The 18,307-nt window shown below is 41.7% G+C and overlaps 2 protein-coding genes across 6 annotated transcripts; both read left to right on the forward strand.

The window, feature by feature from the left end:
* Positions 1 to 1,862: 1,862 nt before the first annotated feature.
* On the forward strand, positions 1,863 to 9,274 carry ppp1r3ab (protein phosphatase 1, regulatory subunit 3Ab). 3 transcript variants are annotated; one of them, XM_047595951.1, is made up of 5 exons: positions 1,864 to 2,702; positions 3,141 to 3,208; positions 3,336 to 3,397; positions 3,805 to 4,492; positions 4,577 to 9,274. In XM_047595951.1, exons 1-5 carry the CDS (start codon positions 1,921 to 1,923, stop codon positions 6,874 to 6,876), a joined length of 3,900 nt encoding a protein of 1,299 aa, XP_047451907.1. In that variant the 5' UTR covers positions 1,864 to 1,920; the 3' UTR covers positions 6,877 to 9,274. The 3 variants fall into 3 exon arrangements, with proteins under 3 accessions (XP_047451906.1, XP_047451907.1, XP_047451905.1); XM_047595950.1 differs by having other exon boundaries at positions 1,863 to 2,702; positions 3,339 to 3,397; positions 3,805 to 9,274; XM_047595949.1 differs by having other exon boundaries at positions 3,805 to 9,274.
* A 1,653-nt stretch (positions 9,275 to 10,927) lies between these two features.
* On the forward strand, positions 10,928 to 18,113 carry bmt2 (base methyltransferase of 25S rRNA 2 homolog). Of its 3 annotated transcripts, none has more exons than XM_047595952.1 (5): positions 10,928 to 11,176; positions 13,902 to 14,043; positions 14,197 to 14,325; positions 15,038 to 15,152; positions 15,444 to 18,113. In XM_047595952.1, exons 1-5 carry the CDS (start codon positions 11,020 to 11,022, stop codon positions 16,074 to 16,076), a joined length of 1,176 nt encoding a protein of 391 aa, XP_047451908.1. In that variant the 5' UTR covers positions 10,928 to 11,019; the 3' UTR covers positions 16,077 to 18,113. The 3 variants fall into 3 exon arrangements, with proteins under 3 accessions (XP_047451908.1, XP_047451909.1, XP_047451910.1); XM_047595953.1 differs by lacking the exon at positions 10,928 to 11,176 and adding an exon at positions 11,254 to 12,388; XM_047595954.1 differs by lacking the exon at positions 10,928 to 11,176 and adding an exon at positions 13,136 to 13,724.
* Positions 18,114 to 18,307: the final 194 nt, after the last annotated feature.

Consider the following 18,307-nt stretch of genomic DNA (forward strand, 5'->3'; position numbering starts at 1 on the left):
TCCATGTTGTTCTGTCTGAGCTTTCAGGGCTGTTCAAAAATGAAATTAAAAGTTGACATTGTAAGGTAATGGGTTTATTAACTCTTTGATGACTGGAGGCTTGCACCAGCAGAATGCGGCAGGTGGTGTGCAGAAGCTGCTGTCATACGACTTCATCATGCCTTTCAGTACTGGGACATTAGTTTCCCAGCAGTGTGGTCTGGAAGTCAGAGGCTGACTCTCATGTCGTCTCCCGGCTGTAATCTTGCCATATGAGCCTGGCAGCATCTTTGGACAGTAGTAAGGTCTCATCCAGCTGGGGGATTGCACCCAGCCCACACTAATGCTCCGGGGCTCATAGCACAGTTGGGTCCAGCCCGAAGAACTCATCTGATTCCTCCGTGGTTCCTGTAGAGGGCATTGTGGCACCACCCAGGCCAAAGACTCTGATCCACGCTCACAGAACCTTCCTGGGAAGCAACTGGTCTCCATCAAAGCCAGAAACCCTGCCACACTTTCACACCTCCACCTCTCCCTCCTGCTCCTCGTACTCTTGTACTGCCGAAAGTTCCCATGTTGGAAGTCTGTCAGGTGAGCTTGGTGGACTCCCCAGTAGTGGCCCCGACCATCCTCGCAGCGGCTCACCTTTACAAAGCAGTCGTTCACTGACAAGTTGTGCCTGACGCTGTTCCTCCAGCCTGGACCTCGGCTCCTCAGGTAGGGAAACTGCTCCTCCATGGCTCTGTATATGGATCCCAGGTTGAGTTTCTGGGACGGGGAGGACAGGATGACTTTGGCAATGAGAGCAATGTAAGAGAGTGATGGCTTGGAAAGCGATGAGGAGGGGCTCATCGTGTTATCAGGAGCTTTGGTGACGATGCTGTCATAGGGTCGGGCCGCGTCTACCATCGCTAGATCTTTTGAAATTATGCTGCTCTCATTGGCCTTAGAAGCAGTTGTCACGATGCATCTTGCTTTTTCTTCTTTAACATGTGAAGTATCCATTAAGTGTCCTCTTTCCTTTGCCTGCATTGTCTATTTTTACCACAACCTCCTAGCACAGCGATGAATATATTTTGCCTATATATCAGATCCTACAACTTATTACAGTGTGGACAAAGCTGTTATTCTGCCTACATGCTTTTATATGATTCTCAAACAGGTGAGGGGAGTGTACCAGTCAAAGTTAAGCATTCTTACTCACTGTTAAAGTATGTATTTTATCTACTCTCTGGTATTAAGGACCAACCACTTCGGGCAGGATAGGCCACTTTATCACAGGTGTGAGATAAATATAGGAAGTAATACACAATGCATAAACATAAATCATATAATTCTGGTATGTGCTGATAAATCTCATGTGCAGGTATGGGATAAGCAGATAAATGAATAATCTCACATGGAATGGTTGTTTCTCACTATCAGGAGTTCACAGTTATTGCATCACTCTGAGAAAGTCACCAACTGGTCAAAGGAACTTGTGTTTGGAGGCCTAAACAGTTTATGAAAAGACTATAAGTTCTGTTTCAAATCGTGTGCGTGACGAATTATGGGCCAGAAGCAACAGAACACAAATAGCTCTTGTGGTAAATCTCGTGCTTCTTCTACAAATAGGTTTATAACTCTCTTGGGAGAAATTATAACACAAGACAGATGACGACAAAACTTGAGCAAGTTATGCAATAAGAAAGTTAGATCGTTATCAAGCAATAGTTTAGATTATATCACACAAGTCTTAAAGAGGCAAGTGGTTGATATATTCTCCTCATGAAGTTAGACTACTGTACATAGCTTAAGTCTCTTCTGGCCTATTTATAGTACTGGCCCTTGCAACAATGTCATCTGTAACTCGACTCCATCTGTTAACTCAGAGCATGTTGAATGTCAGTTGCCAGAAACAGCAGCAGTTCATTTCCCACTGACTCTCTCACAGAGAGCTACATGGAGTTTGTGGGACAACCAAGAGTTTTTGGGGCCGATAACCTCTTGGCTGTCCCAGGCCTCAGCTCCCTGGACGTGGACGATGATGAGGGTGAAGTGATCATCGGCATCAGGCCCAAATGTTCTCCTATCCCACGGCGAAGGAGCTCTTTCACGGAAGAGGACTCGGAGCCGGAGCCTCCCTTGAGCGGCTCCAGGAGAGTGTCCTTTGCAGATGCCAAAGGCCTCTGTTTGGTGCAAGTGAAGGAGTTTGACAAATGGGATGTACCCAAACTACCAGGGTTCGACTCCTCTGAGGTTGAAGTTAACGATACAGAAGAGTACCTCCTCTCACCCTTTTCTTTCACTGTTCCTCTGGCAACAGAGGAGCTGTTTGCCAAAGTCCAGGAACAGAAAATCGAACTGGAATCAATCGAATTACTTCCAGGGACCACAATACTAAAAGGAGTGGTCCGCGTCCTCAACATCTCCTTCAACAAGGCGGTATATATCCGAACCACTTTGGACTCCTGGTCCAGCCACTTCGACCTCCTGGCAGAGTACATTCCTGGTTCCAGTGATGGTCTGATGGACTGTTTCTCATTTAAGCTCACCTTAGTGCCACCATTCGGGGAGCAGGGAGTCAGAGTTGACTTTTGTCTGCGGTACGAAACTCCTGTGGGGACATTCTGGGCCAACAATAACAGCAGGAACTATGTGCTCTTCTGTCACCACATAATGAAAGGGGACAAAAAGAAACAGAAGGAAAATGTGAACAAGAAAAGCTGCCTCAAGACAGTCAGGTGAGGACTGACTGGGGTGTTTTTTTGGATTATGAGAAGGGTCCGTTATGGTGGGAGAGTGGACTGTCTAGTTTCTGCCATTTGATGTAAACAACGTTAACTTTGCTAAAACCTTGTATAGCTTTGCATGAACTGCTTTATTTCTGCATGAAAAAGAAAGGATCGCCTGGCTACTAATTTATATGGGGATCTGGAGCTGCCTTTATGCTACTGCTGATGTCTGACTGTTCAGGCTGTCTGTAAATGGGAAAACTGACATAAGGTCATAGATTATTACAACTGATGAACACCATCAGCAAAATTAAAAATATTTTTTAAATCAAAATGAGTGAATTTTAGCATCGTCTCCGTATGTGGTTTGTTAATTAGTGATAGTCGCAAAAAAAAAAGAAAAAAAAAGAAAAAAAAGTGACTGATCAAAACTGTATTAATTCACAGTCAGAACGACTCCACTGTGGACAACATTTCAGCAAATGAAGCGTCATCACAAGAAAATAGTCCACCAGGTGAATATTGATTTTGCTGATTGTGAAGTGAAGGAATGATTCTTATTGTGAAATTGTACAAAATGTATGTGTTAGTGCAGATACGACGTAGATGTAAAATGTGTCCCTTCTCCGCATGTGTCCATAGTAGATGCTGCTGAAGACAAGAAAATCTCAAATTCTCAGTCACAAGTATCAGAAAAACTAACGGTAAGTCATCTGATTTGATTTTGCAAAATGTTTTAAATTATTTAAATTACTCTATTTTTAAGCTCTGTGTATTATTAGCTATGAAAGGGAGCTTAAAGACACCATGTTGAGCGTATGAGGTAGAAGAGGAGCAGAAAAGTTAACATGACCCCTGGTGGACCTCCAAAAGAAATGTCACGTAACTGGAGCTTGAGTTGCTCCATCATGGTAACATAATGTCCTGTGCATCTAGAGAACACTAAGTGCTTCCTCAGGGCCTCATATTTTGTCATGCAAGCTCCTATCCCGTTTCAGTAATTAATGCAAAAATGCAGACAATATTTAATCTGAATATGCAGCTTTAAATGTCACCCTTCATCACCATTGTGTGAGCAAGCTGAACTTAATCTATCCCTGTTGATGGACAGATTGAGAGCAGCCAGAACAGGAGCAGAAGAAGTCGCCGAAAGGCTGCACGGATGGCTCGAGTGAAGGAGCACTTTCAACAAAGAGCCGGAGGACCTAATGACACTGAAAGAGAAGAAGCCCCTCTAGAAATAAAACAGGCAGCTCAAGATGACCCAGGTCGAGAGGTGCAGTTATTTTCTGAGGCAAACGGCAAATCAGAAAGTTCTCAGTTTTTTCATGAATCTCTAAAAACATGCTGCAAACCCTCCCTTAAAGTTCTGCCTGATACATCACAAGCACATGACTCCACAGCTAACAGTGAGCCAGAGAAATGTGAGATTACTTTGGCTGACTCTGCCACATTAACAGATGGAGAGAGTGTCACGGTCGTGACAGGCAAACCATCACACTCAGCTGATGAACCTGTACCTACAGAGCAGCAAAACATCGATACGTTTGTGAGCAAAGCTGAGGAAAGCAGTCGAGACCCAACTTATGACAGAAACACGACAGCAGTGAGCGGTGTGAGCTCTATCAGCCAGGCCAACGGCTTCACATTTGGAACTGTGGTGGCCCCGCTGTATCATCAGGTGTTTGGTAGAGCGGGAAGTGAAAGTCAGAGTGTAGGTGACTGGGGACGTCCCGTATGGCCTACACTAAACACTGGAGACTTACATCTTCACAGTGAAAGAAAAGAGACCAGCTGCACAGCTCCAACAGATGCTAGAAGTAGCAATGAGAAGGTTCAAGGAAATGTAATGAACAATCATGAAGAGTTAGATGTTGCGATCAATGATCTCCCCACTGAAGAAGAGGAGACAACCTTCGCAGTGACGGTAACTGATGCGCTGAATTGTGGAGACGACGTGCAGGGTCCAGATAGGACTGATAATTCTGACCGGAGATTTACAAGTTCATCTCAGGGTCCAAAACATTTGGGAGACGCTTCGGAATATCCCGAGCCTGTAAGCATACAAGTGAATACAGAATTGCGGAATCTACAAATAACCACTGAGAGTTTACATCTCCAGGGAGAAACACAGGAAGACAATCTGACCCACGACCTCCAATGGGACAGCATAGCACAAACACAAGACTGCCAACTCGCAGAGAATACATGTACACAATCTAAAACTAATCTTGATGAAACACAGGCACAAAGTGAAACACAAGAAGCCAGGCTCAGTCTGCAAACATCAGTTTTGTCACTTCAGTCTTCTCAGAGTCAGTCAGAGCACTATATTGTAGAAGAGTCAGGCCCACAGACCAGCAGCAGAGAAGAACAGAACTGCGATAGTAAAACTGTGACAATATCTTTAAAGGAGGATCGGCTACCAGAAACATTACATGATTTGAGTTCTAACTCCGTCAATAATGCCTTTGTAAAAGAAACTGATGTTTCTTGTTGTAACAGTGAGGATTTAACAACACCTCAGACATCTCTGGAAGCTCTTAACACAGAGGAAGGATATAAAGCAACATGCAGCTCATACAAAAATGAACCGAAACCCCTGTGGGAAATTAAGGCAGTTGGTGATGTAGCTGAATCCACAACAAACAAGGTGATGAGTGACTATAATGAAGACACTTTGGAAAACACAGAGCACCATGAAATGGAAGCTGCCGTCTCAAAACAGGACGAGGCTTTCTGTTCAGCGGGCGTTTCTGATGGGAAAAACTGGGAAATGATGGTTGAAGAGGAGGAAAATAGCATATTAACAAATGAAGAAAAGAGTGAGCCAGTAGATTTAAAGGAGGAGAACAGTGAAGCAACGGAGAACGATGCTGCAGAGATGAAAATAGAAGAATTTGTGAAGGAGATCTCAGCTGCAGGAGTGGAAGAGGACGGGGCTGACAAGGCGGTGGGGTTAGAGGACAAGGAGTGGGGAAGAGAGGGGGAAATTGGGGAGACTGTAACTGCAAACAATATGGCAAATGTTGAGACAGAATTAGAATATGTTCAGGTCACAGCGACGGAAAAGACAACTGCAGAAGAAGAAGTAGCTGAAGCAGAGAAAACAGAGGGAGAAGAGGAGACAGAGTTACAGAAACACTTTGCTGAGACACAAGAGGTCAAAACTGAAAGGGCACATGTCCAAGAAGAAGAGGAGCCCGAGAGGGAGGGAAAAAATGATAAAGCCTGGAGCGATGAAAGTGAAACCACTGTGGGATGGGAGGACCAGTTAAAACCAAGGGAGGGAAATGGAGAGGAGGAGAATCCAGATTACAGAGGAGGTATCCTGGTTGATGAAGCAGGAGAGGCAGAGATTGTAGATGCAGACTCATGCATGACAATAGTGAACAGAGGAGATGGAGTGCAGTGTTTAGAGGAGAGGTTAGACGTTATACAAAACAAGGTTGAAGATGGTTTACATGCTCTGGTGAGCAATGGGCAGGAGGGTGCATATGAGACAGCAATTGACAAAGAAAATACAGAAGAAGGGCAAAATCCACACATCCAGAATGAAATCTGTCTTTACAAGGAGGAGGATCTTCGAAGCAACAAGAATGTCACACATGACCGATCAAAGGCTGAGAAAGAATCCCGCGCTGCAGAGGGAGCCGGGCACATTTTAACAGATGAACCTGAAAATGAACAAACAAGCCGCGACAGTGCTTCAGAAGAGTCCAACTCAGATGACGAGGTGGAGTTGTACATGCACTGTCTGAGGGCTGTTGGCACAGCACAGGGCCACAAAGACAAAGACACAGGATTCAGTTTGAGCAAAAGGCCTTCTGTAAGCAGAAGCAAATCTCTGTCCACGCCCATGCCGTCTATCAGCGAGTCTCTGGATGAAGAACAGCACCTCAGCCGCCCTGAGGACACATATGAAGACGTGAAGGCAGCTGCCGCCGCAGCTCTGACACTGTCAAGTGGACAGCAAAGCATTAACCAAAATGTTTCACGGTGGAAAGATACTTTTTCCTGCAGCAATGTCTCAAAAACACTGCTGTACACCACCTCGTCAGTGGTATTTTTAGTTGTGGCGTACCATTATGATTTTCTTGCCTGTTTGGGGCTCTACTTGATAACTGTGGTTTGGCTCTGCTGTCATGGAGAGAAGCAGCCCGTTAAAAATGACAACAACTAAGTTGTAAAAGCCACTCTCAGTAGTGATGACTTTTCAAATGAACTTCAGAAGTTTACTAGCATAGAAGGTGTTGTCATCATAACCGTGTTTCTCTCTCTCCCTCTACATATATATGTGTGTGTATATATATATGTATATGATCATAGTTAATTAGTAAGAGTTGAAGAATTAGCAAGATCATACCATAGGAAATAATACTGGGCATTGATCTTTTTCACATATGACTCATATCAGAATAAATGCTGTACATTCCCTATGGGAGGATGTTAACTCTCTGTTGTCAAGAGTAGAGTATGAACCAATAATTTCTACGCTTTCCTGCACATGAAACCCAGCGTCTCCTCAGCTGTGGAGGATAACTCTCACTGATCGGTCCTGCAAAGCCATGTGGAGGAAAATCATCAGTGTGCTGTGTATATGACTTCCGGCAAAAAACGTTGCATTAGTGTATGATACTTTGAGTCTTCTCAACAATAAAATAAATAGGTTGTAAAAGTGGAAAAAAAAAAAAAAAAAAATCTGTGGCTCTCATTTGTCTATTGTTAGCAGCAGTACTGGAAAGGCACTTGTAGGTGAAAGCTAACTAGCTAGCTAGGAAAGACTTCAACAACAAACATGTACGTAACATGTACACATGTTCACATACACGACTCATAGTTTCTTGACTAGAAATCGAATGCTAGTAGTTTTACTCTGAGTTTTACTGTGCGCTAACATACTGTATGTTTGTAGCCAAGACATAATAACTTGCAGCCTGAAACTTGTTCGGAATATCATTAATTTTGATCCAACACTTTACAGCATTTCCTTTTTTAACAAGTACATTGTCTTAGCAGGTTCTTGGATTAGACTGGACTACACTGAGGTTGAATTACTTACAAATAAACAGTGCTGTCAGTGGTATGTCAGTAATCTGCAGTCATGCCCTGGAACTCTGCATAAACACAGAAACCAGATGATGACCTGAGTGTTTGGGATCTTATTTGTGTTTCTGGTGTGGGGAAATGTGTTTGAAACTCTAGCTGCATACTGATCCAACCAAACATCTTGTTATCACCAGGTATCAGTTATAAAATATGTTTGGCATCAAGCTAACCAACACAAAAGTCGAACTGTATTCTTTTACTATTTAAATGTAATGTTTCCACAGTCTAGCCTTAAAAATCAGTATTTACTCATGAACAAATGGCTTCTGGGAAAGAATGAAAGGAAATAGTTTGAAGGATTAGTCCTCTTCTCGCTCTGTCCTTAGTTTCTTATCTTTCTCTGCTAAAGAATGTCAGGCTCATGTAAAATGGAGGGCAAACCTTGATGGGAGTCCGTGTTCATTTCAAAAAAGCTGCTAAAGCATGATCTTTGACAGCTTTCAACGCTCATGCAAAACAGCTGAATATATTTGTCGGAGTTAAATTTTTTCTCTTGTAGCTGCTGCATGTAGTTCCTGTTTTCAACTTGGGATTCCAGCTGTGCGAGCTGAGCACAGCAGAACCCAGTCACCAAGGCACTTGAGGGCTGTCCACTTGCCTTTCAGGAAAACAACATTTTCATCAAGTAAAAAAAAAAGAGTATATCTGCCTGTGCAACGAAAGTTATTGCTGTATCCTTTCTCTTCTTATTGTTCACATTCCAGGGGCAGTGTACATCTGAACTTCAAATATCCTCAGATATCTTTTTTGTAAACAGGAAATCTGTGAATTGTGTCCTATAATTCAAACAACACCATGTTTTCTGACTTTGGCTGTTCTTACTAAAACCTCAGGGCTTTATGAGGAGTTTGCTGCATAACCAGCATGCACAGTAATAATTAGTTTTTATTAGCTTTGCAAGTGGAGTTTATTTTACCTCGTATCATTGGGGCATGTTGGCTGAACCCTTCACCTGTCGGACTACTCTGATGTCTGCAGTGTTTAATAGCCGATACAATCTCTGCGCCTCTCAGCTGCCTTCATTTCATCACGTCATATCTGACCTCTTTCTGGATGCTTTATTACTTGAGTGCGGTGATAAACCCATTGAGAGCAAATGGAAAAAATATTTAATCTGGTTAAAGTGTCATACTGAAAAACTGTAATTTGGTCTGTAAAATTACAAGATACAAAAAAATAATTACTTAATTAGCAAAAGAAAATTCGAAACTATACAATACAGTCAAAGAAACCTGCAATGGGCCCATTAAAATAAGTTTGTCTTGTTTTCTCAAAGCTGTTACATAAAAATTCATACGTGATGCTATAAACCACTAAAGTTAGGATAGTTTTATAAATACACTCCTCTGGGAGAGGAATCAGCAGCTAAATAAACAGCGGCAACCATCATGTGCTATGTGTTATTTTGGGAGAGAGGAATATTTACTGTGGAGGGGTCTGAAAGAATGCATAAATAAAGAATAACAAAGCTTTAAATACAACTAGAGTTGGCCTTACTTTACACTGACTTCAACATTAAATCAGGACAAAAGCATGTCAGTTTTTTTTTGACAGTGTTGAGCTACAACAGTAAACCCACAGATCAGAATAAAGAAAAGGACGCATGGAGATCTAGGTTTGAAAATAACTATTAAAAGGTAATAGCCCTGAAACCATTGGGTGGCACTAAACACACCACAAGTGAAATTTGAGGTACAAAAATTAAATGTACCATGCACAAAATTATTTGAGTTTATTTTGTTTATGTATATATATATATATATATAGATAGATATAGATATAGATATATAGATATATATATATAATCTTGAGATTTACAACATTTACCTTACATCACTGTTTCTTCCAGTGAATCGTGGTTTAGACAGGAATTGGAAAATCTTATTGTTTCACCGCAGTGAAGATCAGATAAATACAAGAGGAACACAGCTTGTGTCAAATATCATGACAAGATCACAGCATTGATGCTTCATGACATTTTTTTTTTTTTTTTTTGTTGTTTTTGTTTTTTTTGTTTTTCTAAATTAAAATCTCCCACTGTGGATTGGTTGTTACTTGAAAAGTAGAAAGAGACTCTTTTGTCTGTTTTTGAACTTGATGTACAGCATCATCCAGCAGACATTGCCTCAAATCCTGAACTTATTAAGCATATAGTTAATAATAGGCAGAGATTTTCTGTAAACAGCCGTGTTGAATAGAGTCTTTAATAATTTTTTTGGCAGTCCACTATTTCCTCAGCGGCAGCAACAACGACAGATTGTTTTTATTATAGTCAGGTTACCCTACCAGAGTGAAATGCTCTCCATCAGAATTTTCCACAGCATTTTCCAAAAAAATAACCTCATGGTTGTCAAACTCTTTGCCTGTTTAGAAAAATAGTACCCTTGAACAATCTGCACTGAACTCACACAAACAAAAACCTAATTTATCTATGCTTTCTACACTTTCTGGGCCTAATCAGATTACCCCTCTTACTGGGGCAGTTACCCAGCGCTCTTTGCTGTGTTTCTGTGTCCGTGCCAAATCACAGCAGGTTGTACAGAACGCTTATAGCCTATGTGCATATTTTTGAAGAATTAGCAAGTTTTTAGAAGAATTAGCAGTCCAGGCAACACTTTTTTTGTGTGTGAAGATGTTTCACCACTTTGATGAGTTTGCTTTTGTTTAAGCTTTTAGATACACCATGACCTGGATAACTGAGAACCTTCAAAGACATAAATCTTCTGCAAGTAGTTGAACTAACAGATACCTCGTGTTGTTTATTGTGTAAATGAGTTCAGTTAACCTGGCACCATTTAGGTTTTAGGTAAGTTTTTAAGTTATTAAAAGAATGGTTACTTTTTTATTTGAAGTTAACAGTAAAATTCTGTATTTTATATGTGTGTAAATAAATAAGAGAATAGAAAAACATAAAGTTACTTAATTATTACAAGTATGATTGTTTTTATTTTAGCACTACAATGATGTATTTTAATATGCATGCAAGTCGGAGTCATTGGGAAATTTACAAACGCACGTAAACGCCTCATGGCACGCACGCCAGCTCGAGATGCTTTCCAGACTTGTGATTGGCCGGCCCGCTGTCAGTTGTGAAGCATGTCTGTGAAAGTCAACCAATCACGTTGCGTTTTGTTGGCCGGTGCGCCGGTTCGCCGGTCGGGTTGCAGCCTGGAAAAGGGGAAGCAACTGGCGAAGGCAGCATCGGCGGTGCGGTGCTATGGACCCCGGGGACAATGTCGAGACTGGGGAGACGGAAACCTACATGGACGTCTACATGCCAATACCAAACGAAGCACCGTGTAAGAACGAGCAGGAGAAGCTGTCAGGGGTCGTCAAAAACGTCCACAGAAAACTGCGCAGGAAATACAAAGAGGGTAAGCAGTCTCACTGGGCCCCTCTGTCTCTCTGCAGCCGAGTGGCTAACCCTGCATGTTAGCTCTCAGATCCTATATTAACGTTAAATCCAAAAGTTTGCATCAGAAATGAAAACGGTAAACAATAAAGTGTTGTGCTCGCGTTACTCCTTCTAGCTGGCGCTCCAGTTTTGAGGCAGGTTAGATGTTAATGGTGGCAGAATTAAATCGACCCTCAGCATGCAAGGCCTTTAAAACTCCTTAACATCACACACACTTCCAATAATATTAGCTCTGTTTTGACAGTTTTCAGAAGTATCTCCGGTTTATCTCTATATTCTATCTCTATTTAAAACCCCAACAAACCGGAACTTAATAGGTTACTAATGCGAGACACTGAAAGAACATATCTGTTGACAATGAGTTACTTTATATTGCCTCTCTGTTGCCAAGAAAAGATAAGTCTGTGGACTGAACAAACACTGGTTGCAACTTTTACAACCAAATTATTTTTTTCTTCTTGGCATTGCTGTTATTCAGAACCCCAACACCATCAGTTGATAACCCCACAGATCCTCTTGTGCAGACAATAATCTGACTCTTTAAAGAAATTATTATTTATGAATGGATCGGGATACGATTATATATTACACTGCAGGAAAGAGTATTCTATTTAATCTTGTGGGAGTCAAGGTAGGGATCAAAACAATATGTACAAAAACAGGCACAAAGATGGCACAACATGTGAGTGATCTGCTGCTGTAGGTGGACAATAGAGCATCTATTATAACATAATAGATGACTGTAATAAAATAGATCAGATAAATGATTCAAGAATCCAAAGCATTGCTTACATAATGCAGTCTTGTTAGTGAACAGTTTGCGCATGTTTATAGCCGGCTAATTATATTTTGAGACAATAGTTTTTGAGTAAGGCATACGGACCACTTCCTAAAACAGGCAGGTCAGTTAAATTAAGATCCAAACTAGCACTTTCACTCCTCCTTGGGGAGAATTTGGGTTTGCCTTTACAATTTGGGGAAGTACAAAAAATAACTACTTTATAGGGCAGATTATATCTAAAAATAGAATTAGAAAAGAAGTGGAAAACATTTATTTGTCCCGCAATGCAGAAATCGCAGTGTCTAGAATATAGAATAGGCCGCGATGACAACCTGTTTGAAGTTCACCTGGGATGTTGCCGTCGGACAACCTGCCTGCAAGGATTTGCAAGTAAGACTAGCAAGATCATAACTTGATCCCTTTAGAAACAAATCAAGACAAAGCAGCAAACACTAAACACTTCCTGGTGTTCGAGTGACTCAAACAGAAAGGGTTGACGGATAATTTACAGCTGCAAACATTGTATTAAGATCTTTCTACTGTGCACATTCAAGTGCAGCTGTTTGTCCTAAGAGCAGAAGCTTTTGTCTTGTTTGTGTAAAATGGGAAGTTTGGAAAAACCCTTTTACGACACATCACTAACATTCGATATCTGTGAGCTCGGCATCTTCATTGTTAAGCACAGGACAAATTCACTTAGAGAACCCTGGACTCTAAACTTCTCCACAATGTCTTATCTACTCTAGGCTTTGTGTTGTTGCTGTTGTTGTTGTTGTTGCTGCTGCACCCTGTCATTTTTAGGAAACGCATATTCCTCCATGTGTGGGAGGCAACACAAAAAGGCAGAAACTTTTTATCGTGATTTTTATCGTGAAAATAAATCTTCCGCTCAGTTCACAGTCGTCTTGTATTCCTAACAATAGCACTCCTGTGTAAATGATTTACTTTGATTGTGTAAAAGCTCCACAAACAAACAGCAGCAAGAAAACTCTTCACCTTAGCACCCAAGACAGTTTAAAGCGCTTCACCTTAATGTGGCCACATATATATAAATATATTTTTATAGCAAGCCGTGTATTTATTTGTGTATGAACTGCCCTACATTTGCACCTTAACACACTTCATAACTACAGGCGAGCGTTCTAAAACGAGCTTCCGTGTTATGAATAAAGCATGTCCAATCAGAAAATATTTAGCATAAGCGAGGCTGGCTGCTTGTTTTGGAGACTAGAATAACACAAAGCAGCCGTCCTGCTAGCAGACCTCATGATTGGTTAATAAGTAAAGCATGATCTGGTAGGCTTGGCATTGAATCACAGTGGTCATGCTTTCAGAGCGCTGCTGTTTACCACCACTCCTCTTGTTGTTCTTTCATTTCTGCAAATCAGATATAGAGGTTTTTTTCCCTTCAGGTCATGGGATTTCTCCCTTATCAGCATATTTTCTTTATGCTACAGGCTGTCGACTCCAGAGCAGCCGGGAAAATGTACTGATGGGAATTTCTGTGGACATCAACAACTTATTACAGCACCGTATTATTGTGTAATGGCTATTTGAGGTAGTTTTTTTTTTTTTTTTTTTTAGAGAAGCAGTTCTGCTTCTGTGCTGCTGGAGAGAGTAAACATGTAGGCAATTTTAAAGCAGTAGTGGTTAGAGCTTTTCCTGAAGGGTTTTCTGAGCAGTGCAGGCATGTTTTGCTGCTGAAGGGGACGACTAAAGCTGGCAAGTACGTTTTGAATGTAATATTGACTCAAAAAAACAAAAACAGGCATGGCTTCAGCTTGACGATATGAATAGCTCAAGCTTTCACTGAAAGTCTGAATTGCTTCCTCTTAGGTTGTGATTTATTTCTTGTGCTGCTTTTGTTAGTTTCGTCCCGATTTACTTATTTTTTTTTCCTCAGTGGGCGACTTTGACAAGATTTGGCGTGAGCACTGTGAGGATGAGCAGACGCTGAGTGAGTACGCCCTCGCCATGAAGAATCTCGCTGACAACCACTGGACCAAAAACTGCGAGGGAGAGGGCCGCATCGAATGGTGTCGCAGGTACGACCGACTCTAATGTGGGCTTTTCTGCGTTAATTTTAGAGCCCTCGGCGGTCAGATCTGTCTAATCTGAGCCTGTAAGATGAGCTTCCGTGACAGCGTGTTCTCCTTTGCCAGCGAGGTTTAACGAGCGTTTTGATTCCACTTCCACAGTGTCTGTCAAGAGTATTTTTTGGATGGCGGAATGAAAAGAATGTTGGAAAAGGATGAGAAGAGTGCCACACTCGCCATGGGTCTGACTGCAACTTCTGTAAGTGCCCAACCGTACAGCACCATCCCCAGGTAAGGACTTCTTCTGTTGTAAATGCATCATATGTTCAAAAAACATGATCCATACTATGCACTGCCTTTATAAAGTCTGCATGACATGAATCTCTATATTACAGTACACTCCTTCTGCTGATACTATACAATGCTTGTCTTGTTAAAACTCAGCACGTTGCTCTATCTGACATCAAGCAAATTACTACGTTAGAATATCATTACAAATTGAACTTGACATGACGAAAGCAAATAACATGTACATGTAAATAAAGATACTACTTCTTCCATCAAAACTGTACACATTATCCCAGTTCTGGGTTCAGCATTTCTTCTGGCAAGAATCAAGAGTTTTTTTATTTAAGCTAATTTAAGCTCCTACAGATTTACTTAAATATACCTGACACTAAATCTGGACAGAAAAGACTGTCCCCCTACAGTCTGCATTGGACTGTATATTACTAACACTTTAAATATGAACCCTTGCTTGGGATATAACGTTTGACTTCTCTTTCTCAGTAACCAAAGTTGGAAAGTATTGTTAAAGGTTTCTGTGCAGTGAGACACATTTATTTTAAATACCACTTAAACATGGCATGCCGTTAGATTTTGGGATTTGTTCAAGCAAATCATATCATCTGCCTGCACTCATTAATGCACGATACACTACCGCTACTAATCAGGCATTACACATTGTCTTTACACTGATGCTCCTTCCATATTTATTCTTTAGTTCAATCTCTCACCTGGGGAAAATGCGCCTTCTGGATGTGGGGAGCTGCTTCAACCCGTTCTTGAAGTTTGATGAATTCCTTACAGTTGGAATTGACATAGTGCCTGCAGTGGAGGTACGACTGCTTATTTGTTTTCTTCACATTTTGTTGATGACATTCTTGTAAGTACGAGTAAAATGCATGAGGTTTTCCTGCCTGAGCGCTAAGTGCTTGCATTACAAATCAAAAACAACGTTAGAAATGACTCATGCGGGGTATCAGTGTGGCGGTTAGACATATCGTCTGTGTTAACCAATTCAGCAAATAGTTGAACTGCATTCTGCAGCTGCACGTAATGAAACTATATGAATGGAATAACAGTGGCCCGAGGGTACGTCACATTTGATCTGTGGATTTCCTTTCCAGAGCGTGTACAAGTGTGACTTCCTCAACCTTCAGCTCCAGCAGCCTCTCCAGTTGGCAGGTGACGCGGTAGAGGCCTTTCTTCGCCAGCTCCACAACCCCATCGACGCTCTGCCGGCTCAGCTTTTCCACGTGGTGGTCTTCTCCCTGCTCCTCTCCTACTTCCCCTCACCGTACCAGCGCTGGATCTGCTGCAAGAAAGCCCACGAGCTGCTGGAGCTGCACGGCCTGCTGCTCATCATCACGCCCGACTCCTCCCACCAAAACCGCCACGCCCTGATGATGCGCAGCTGGCGCGTCGCCGTGGAGTCGCTGGGCTTCAAGCGCTACAAATACGTCAAGTATTCCCACATGCATCTCATCGCCTTCCGCAAGGTGTCCCTGGCCACCACCAGCGACCTGGTGTCACGCAACTACCCCGAGATGCTCTACATCCCTCAGGACTTTAACTCCAACGAGGAGGAGGACTGCGCCGACATACCGGTGCAGGTTCGCTCCGAGTACGAGGATGACCAGGTGGCTTGGGGTTTCATGGAGCTGCCGGACACGCCCTACGATTCAGATTCCGGGGAGAGCCAGAGTAGCTCCGTGCCTGGCTTTCATGAGCTAGACGATCCCATCCTGCTTCAGAGCTAGGCTAAACCAGCAACCCCACCGCCCCTGGCCCCCCCCCCCTCCTCCTCGTACCTTTTGTCTACCTAACTCTCATCTCCCTTTCGACTGCTGCGCTGCCAAATTTAACCTGCTGCATTCTTCTCCCACTTCTCCTCCCGCTCCTCGAAACAATGCAGTTTGCACAGTGTGAAAGAGAGAAGTTTACATATTATTTTCACATATCCTCTTCCGAGAGTGCATACACACACACACACACACACGCACACACACATGCACATACACACACACTAAGATGGATATATTTTGATAAATAGCTAGGTTTTTTAAGAGTTGGAAACTGAATGACCTTAAGGTGTCTAATCTCCACGCTCCTTTATTTCCACCCCATCTTTTGATCAGCTCTCAATAACAAAAGTCAGCTTGTCTACATTCTGTACTCAGTATTTGAATAAGCTAGTGTCGCAGGCTGCTTAGTACAAAAGCCAAAAACAGCAACCCAAGCAGTCTGACAGGAGTTTGATTGCACTGGAGAGACTGAGATGGGATGAGTGGACTGGTACGCTTGCTTCTGTCACAGTCATGCAGCTAGAGTTTCAGAAAATTCTTGATGTGCATTTAGTTTTCCAAGACAAAAAAAAAAAAAAAGTTCATTGTTTTCAAATATATATATTCTTAGTCAGATTTCGGTGTTGTCCAGTGTAGTGCGGCAATGCCATTTTAACTCGGCATCCCCCGAACGACTTGTGTATCTTTTACGAGAAAGTGGTATTTGTAGCATTTTAAAGACTTTCTGAACCATACAGTAGGAGTATTACTAGGTTTACTAATGTGAAAATGTAACTGTTTACTTTTTGTGTAACAAGGTACAAGTGCAAAACAGGTATTGCTATTCTATCCCCTCCTCTCATTGTCCTCACAAACATTAATTCAGAATCCTGTTAGGTACCGATGTGTTTTTTTGCTCTTGAGCAGAGAAATAGTACAACACTGCAAGTCAGTGACACAATAAATGGACTTTCCAGCACCAGTATCCTTTGACACAATTTTGTAACTTTGATGTGAGAATACATTCAGTACTCCAAAAATATCCTGATCTGAGCTCCTCCTAGTCAGAAGATTCACCTTGACAGAAGAGATTTGCACTAATGTATGGTTTTGTGAAATGGAACCTCTGGAACAGGTGAAATCAGGACCAGATCCTGATCTGGTGATACTTTATGCTAATGGGGGAGGTTTTAGCTAAAGACACTACCGGGTAAAATGTTAGTGTGTGTTTCCGCCAGTCCCTGAACAGGCTAAACGTGCGGATGTGGTTGTCGGTGTGAATGAAAGAGTGTGTTTTTTTTTTTTGTTTTCTTTTTGTCAGTGGCACTTTATCGTTGATCCCAAAGGGTGTCACAAAACTACGTTCCCATAATGATAGTTTTACAACCAATGTGACAGCGCCCATACAATAATAGTAGATAGTTTAAGGTGCCTTCTTTGTACATATTTGTGTTGCAAATTGAATCTCAAGCCCCTGGAGACAGTTCATTTCATAACATTTTAAAAGCCCGGTGTGTAAGATTTACGTCTCAGTTGCACCTTTGAGTCCATTTGCACACAATGGCTACATGGGTTGTCCTACACACTTAGAAAATAAGGGGAATTAAGTTGTTCAGATTGGCAGACCTCACCATTATATCCCACTAAATCCTACACACCGGCCCTTTTAATTAAAAGTTAGAAAGCTTCTTTAGCCAAGCAGTATGCACAAACTGTTCACTTCTCCTTTGTCATAATAATGGAACAAGAAACATGTCCATAGATGGTGTAATACAGTGTGTTGTTCCCATTTCCATATCATTTTCAATACACATCTCTTGGCTGATATTTCCCGTTTCAACAAAATGAAAAGTTTCACAGTACCACACACAATCTGACTTTGAAGAAGCGTGTTTTGTGATTTGTCTTCCAGTGTTTCTTTGCATGAGGTGGTTCATCTTCATTTTCATCAATGCAGAACAATGTGTGCTTATAGTATGGTTGTATTTCTCTTTTATAAATGAATGTACATGATGTTTGCGTGTGTGTGATTATTATTATTCTGTCTGTACTGTGTCTTTGTTTTTGAAGTTACAGTTCTATGAAGGTTTTAATGAGTTGTTACTCAGGAGCACAACATTGATTAGTGTTTTTATACACATATAAAATTAGTATTAGCAGTTAGATTACTTTAATTATAATTACTAATACTACTGTGTGTGTAATGT

The sequence above is a fragment of the Mugil cephalus genome, chromosome 10, assembly GCF_022458985.1.
Source record: "Mugil cephalus isolate CIBA_MC_2020 chromosome 10, CIBA_Mcephalus_1.1, whole genome shotgun sequence".
Classification (NCBI taxonomy): domain Eukaryota; kingdom Metazoa; phylum Chordata; class Actinopteri; order Mugiliformes; family Mugilidae; genus Mugil; species Mugil cephalus.

Bases quoted from the DNA above. Each gene is read 5' to 3' on its own strand.
- bmt2 (XM_047595952.1), top strand. From the start codon at position 11,020: ATGGACCCCGGGGACAATGTCGAGACTGGGGAGACGGAAACCTACATG. The intron at 11,177-13,901 runs GTAAGCAGTCTC...TTTTTTCCTCAG, and splicing joins GCGCAGGAAATACAAAGAGG to TGGGCGACTTTGACAAGATT. The intron at 14,326-15,037 runs GTAAGGACTTCT...TTTATTCTTTAG, and splicing joins CCGTACAGCACCATCCCCAG to TTCAATCTCTCACCTGGGGA.
- ppp1r3ab (XM_047595949.1), top strand. From the start codon at position 1,921: ATGGAGTTTGTGGGACAACCAAGAGTTTTTGGGGCCGATAACCTCTTG. The intron at 2,703-3,140 runs GTGAGGACTGAC...ATTAATTCACAG, and splicing joins AGCTGCCTCAAGACAGTCAG to TCAGAACGACTCCACTGTGG. The intron at 3,209-3,335 runs GTGAATATTGAT...ATGTGTCCATAG, and splicing joins ACAAGAAAATAGTCCACCAG to TAGATGCTGCTGAAGACAAG.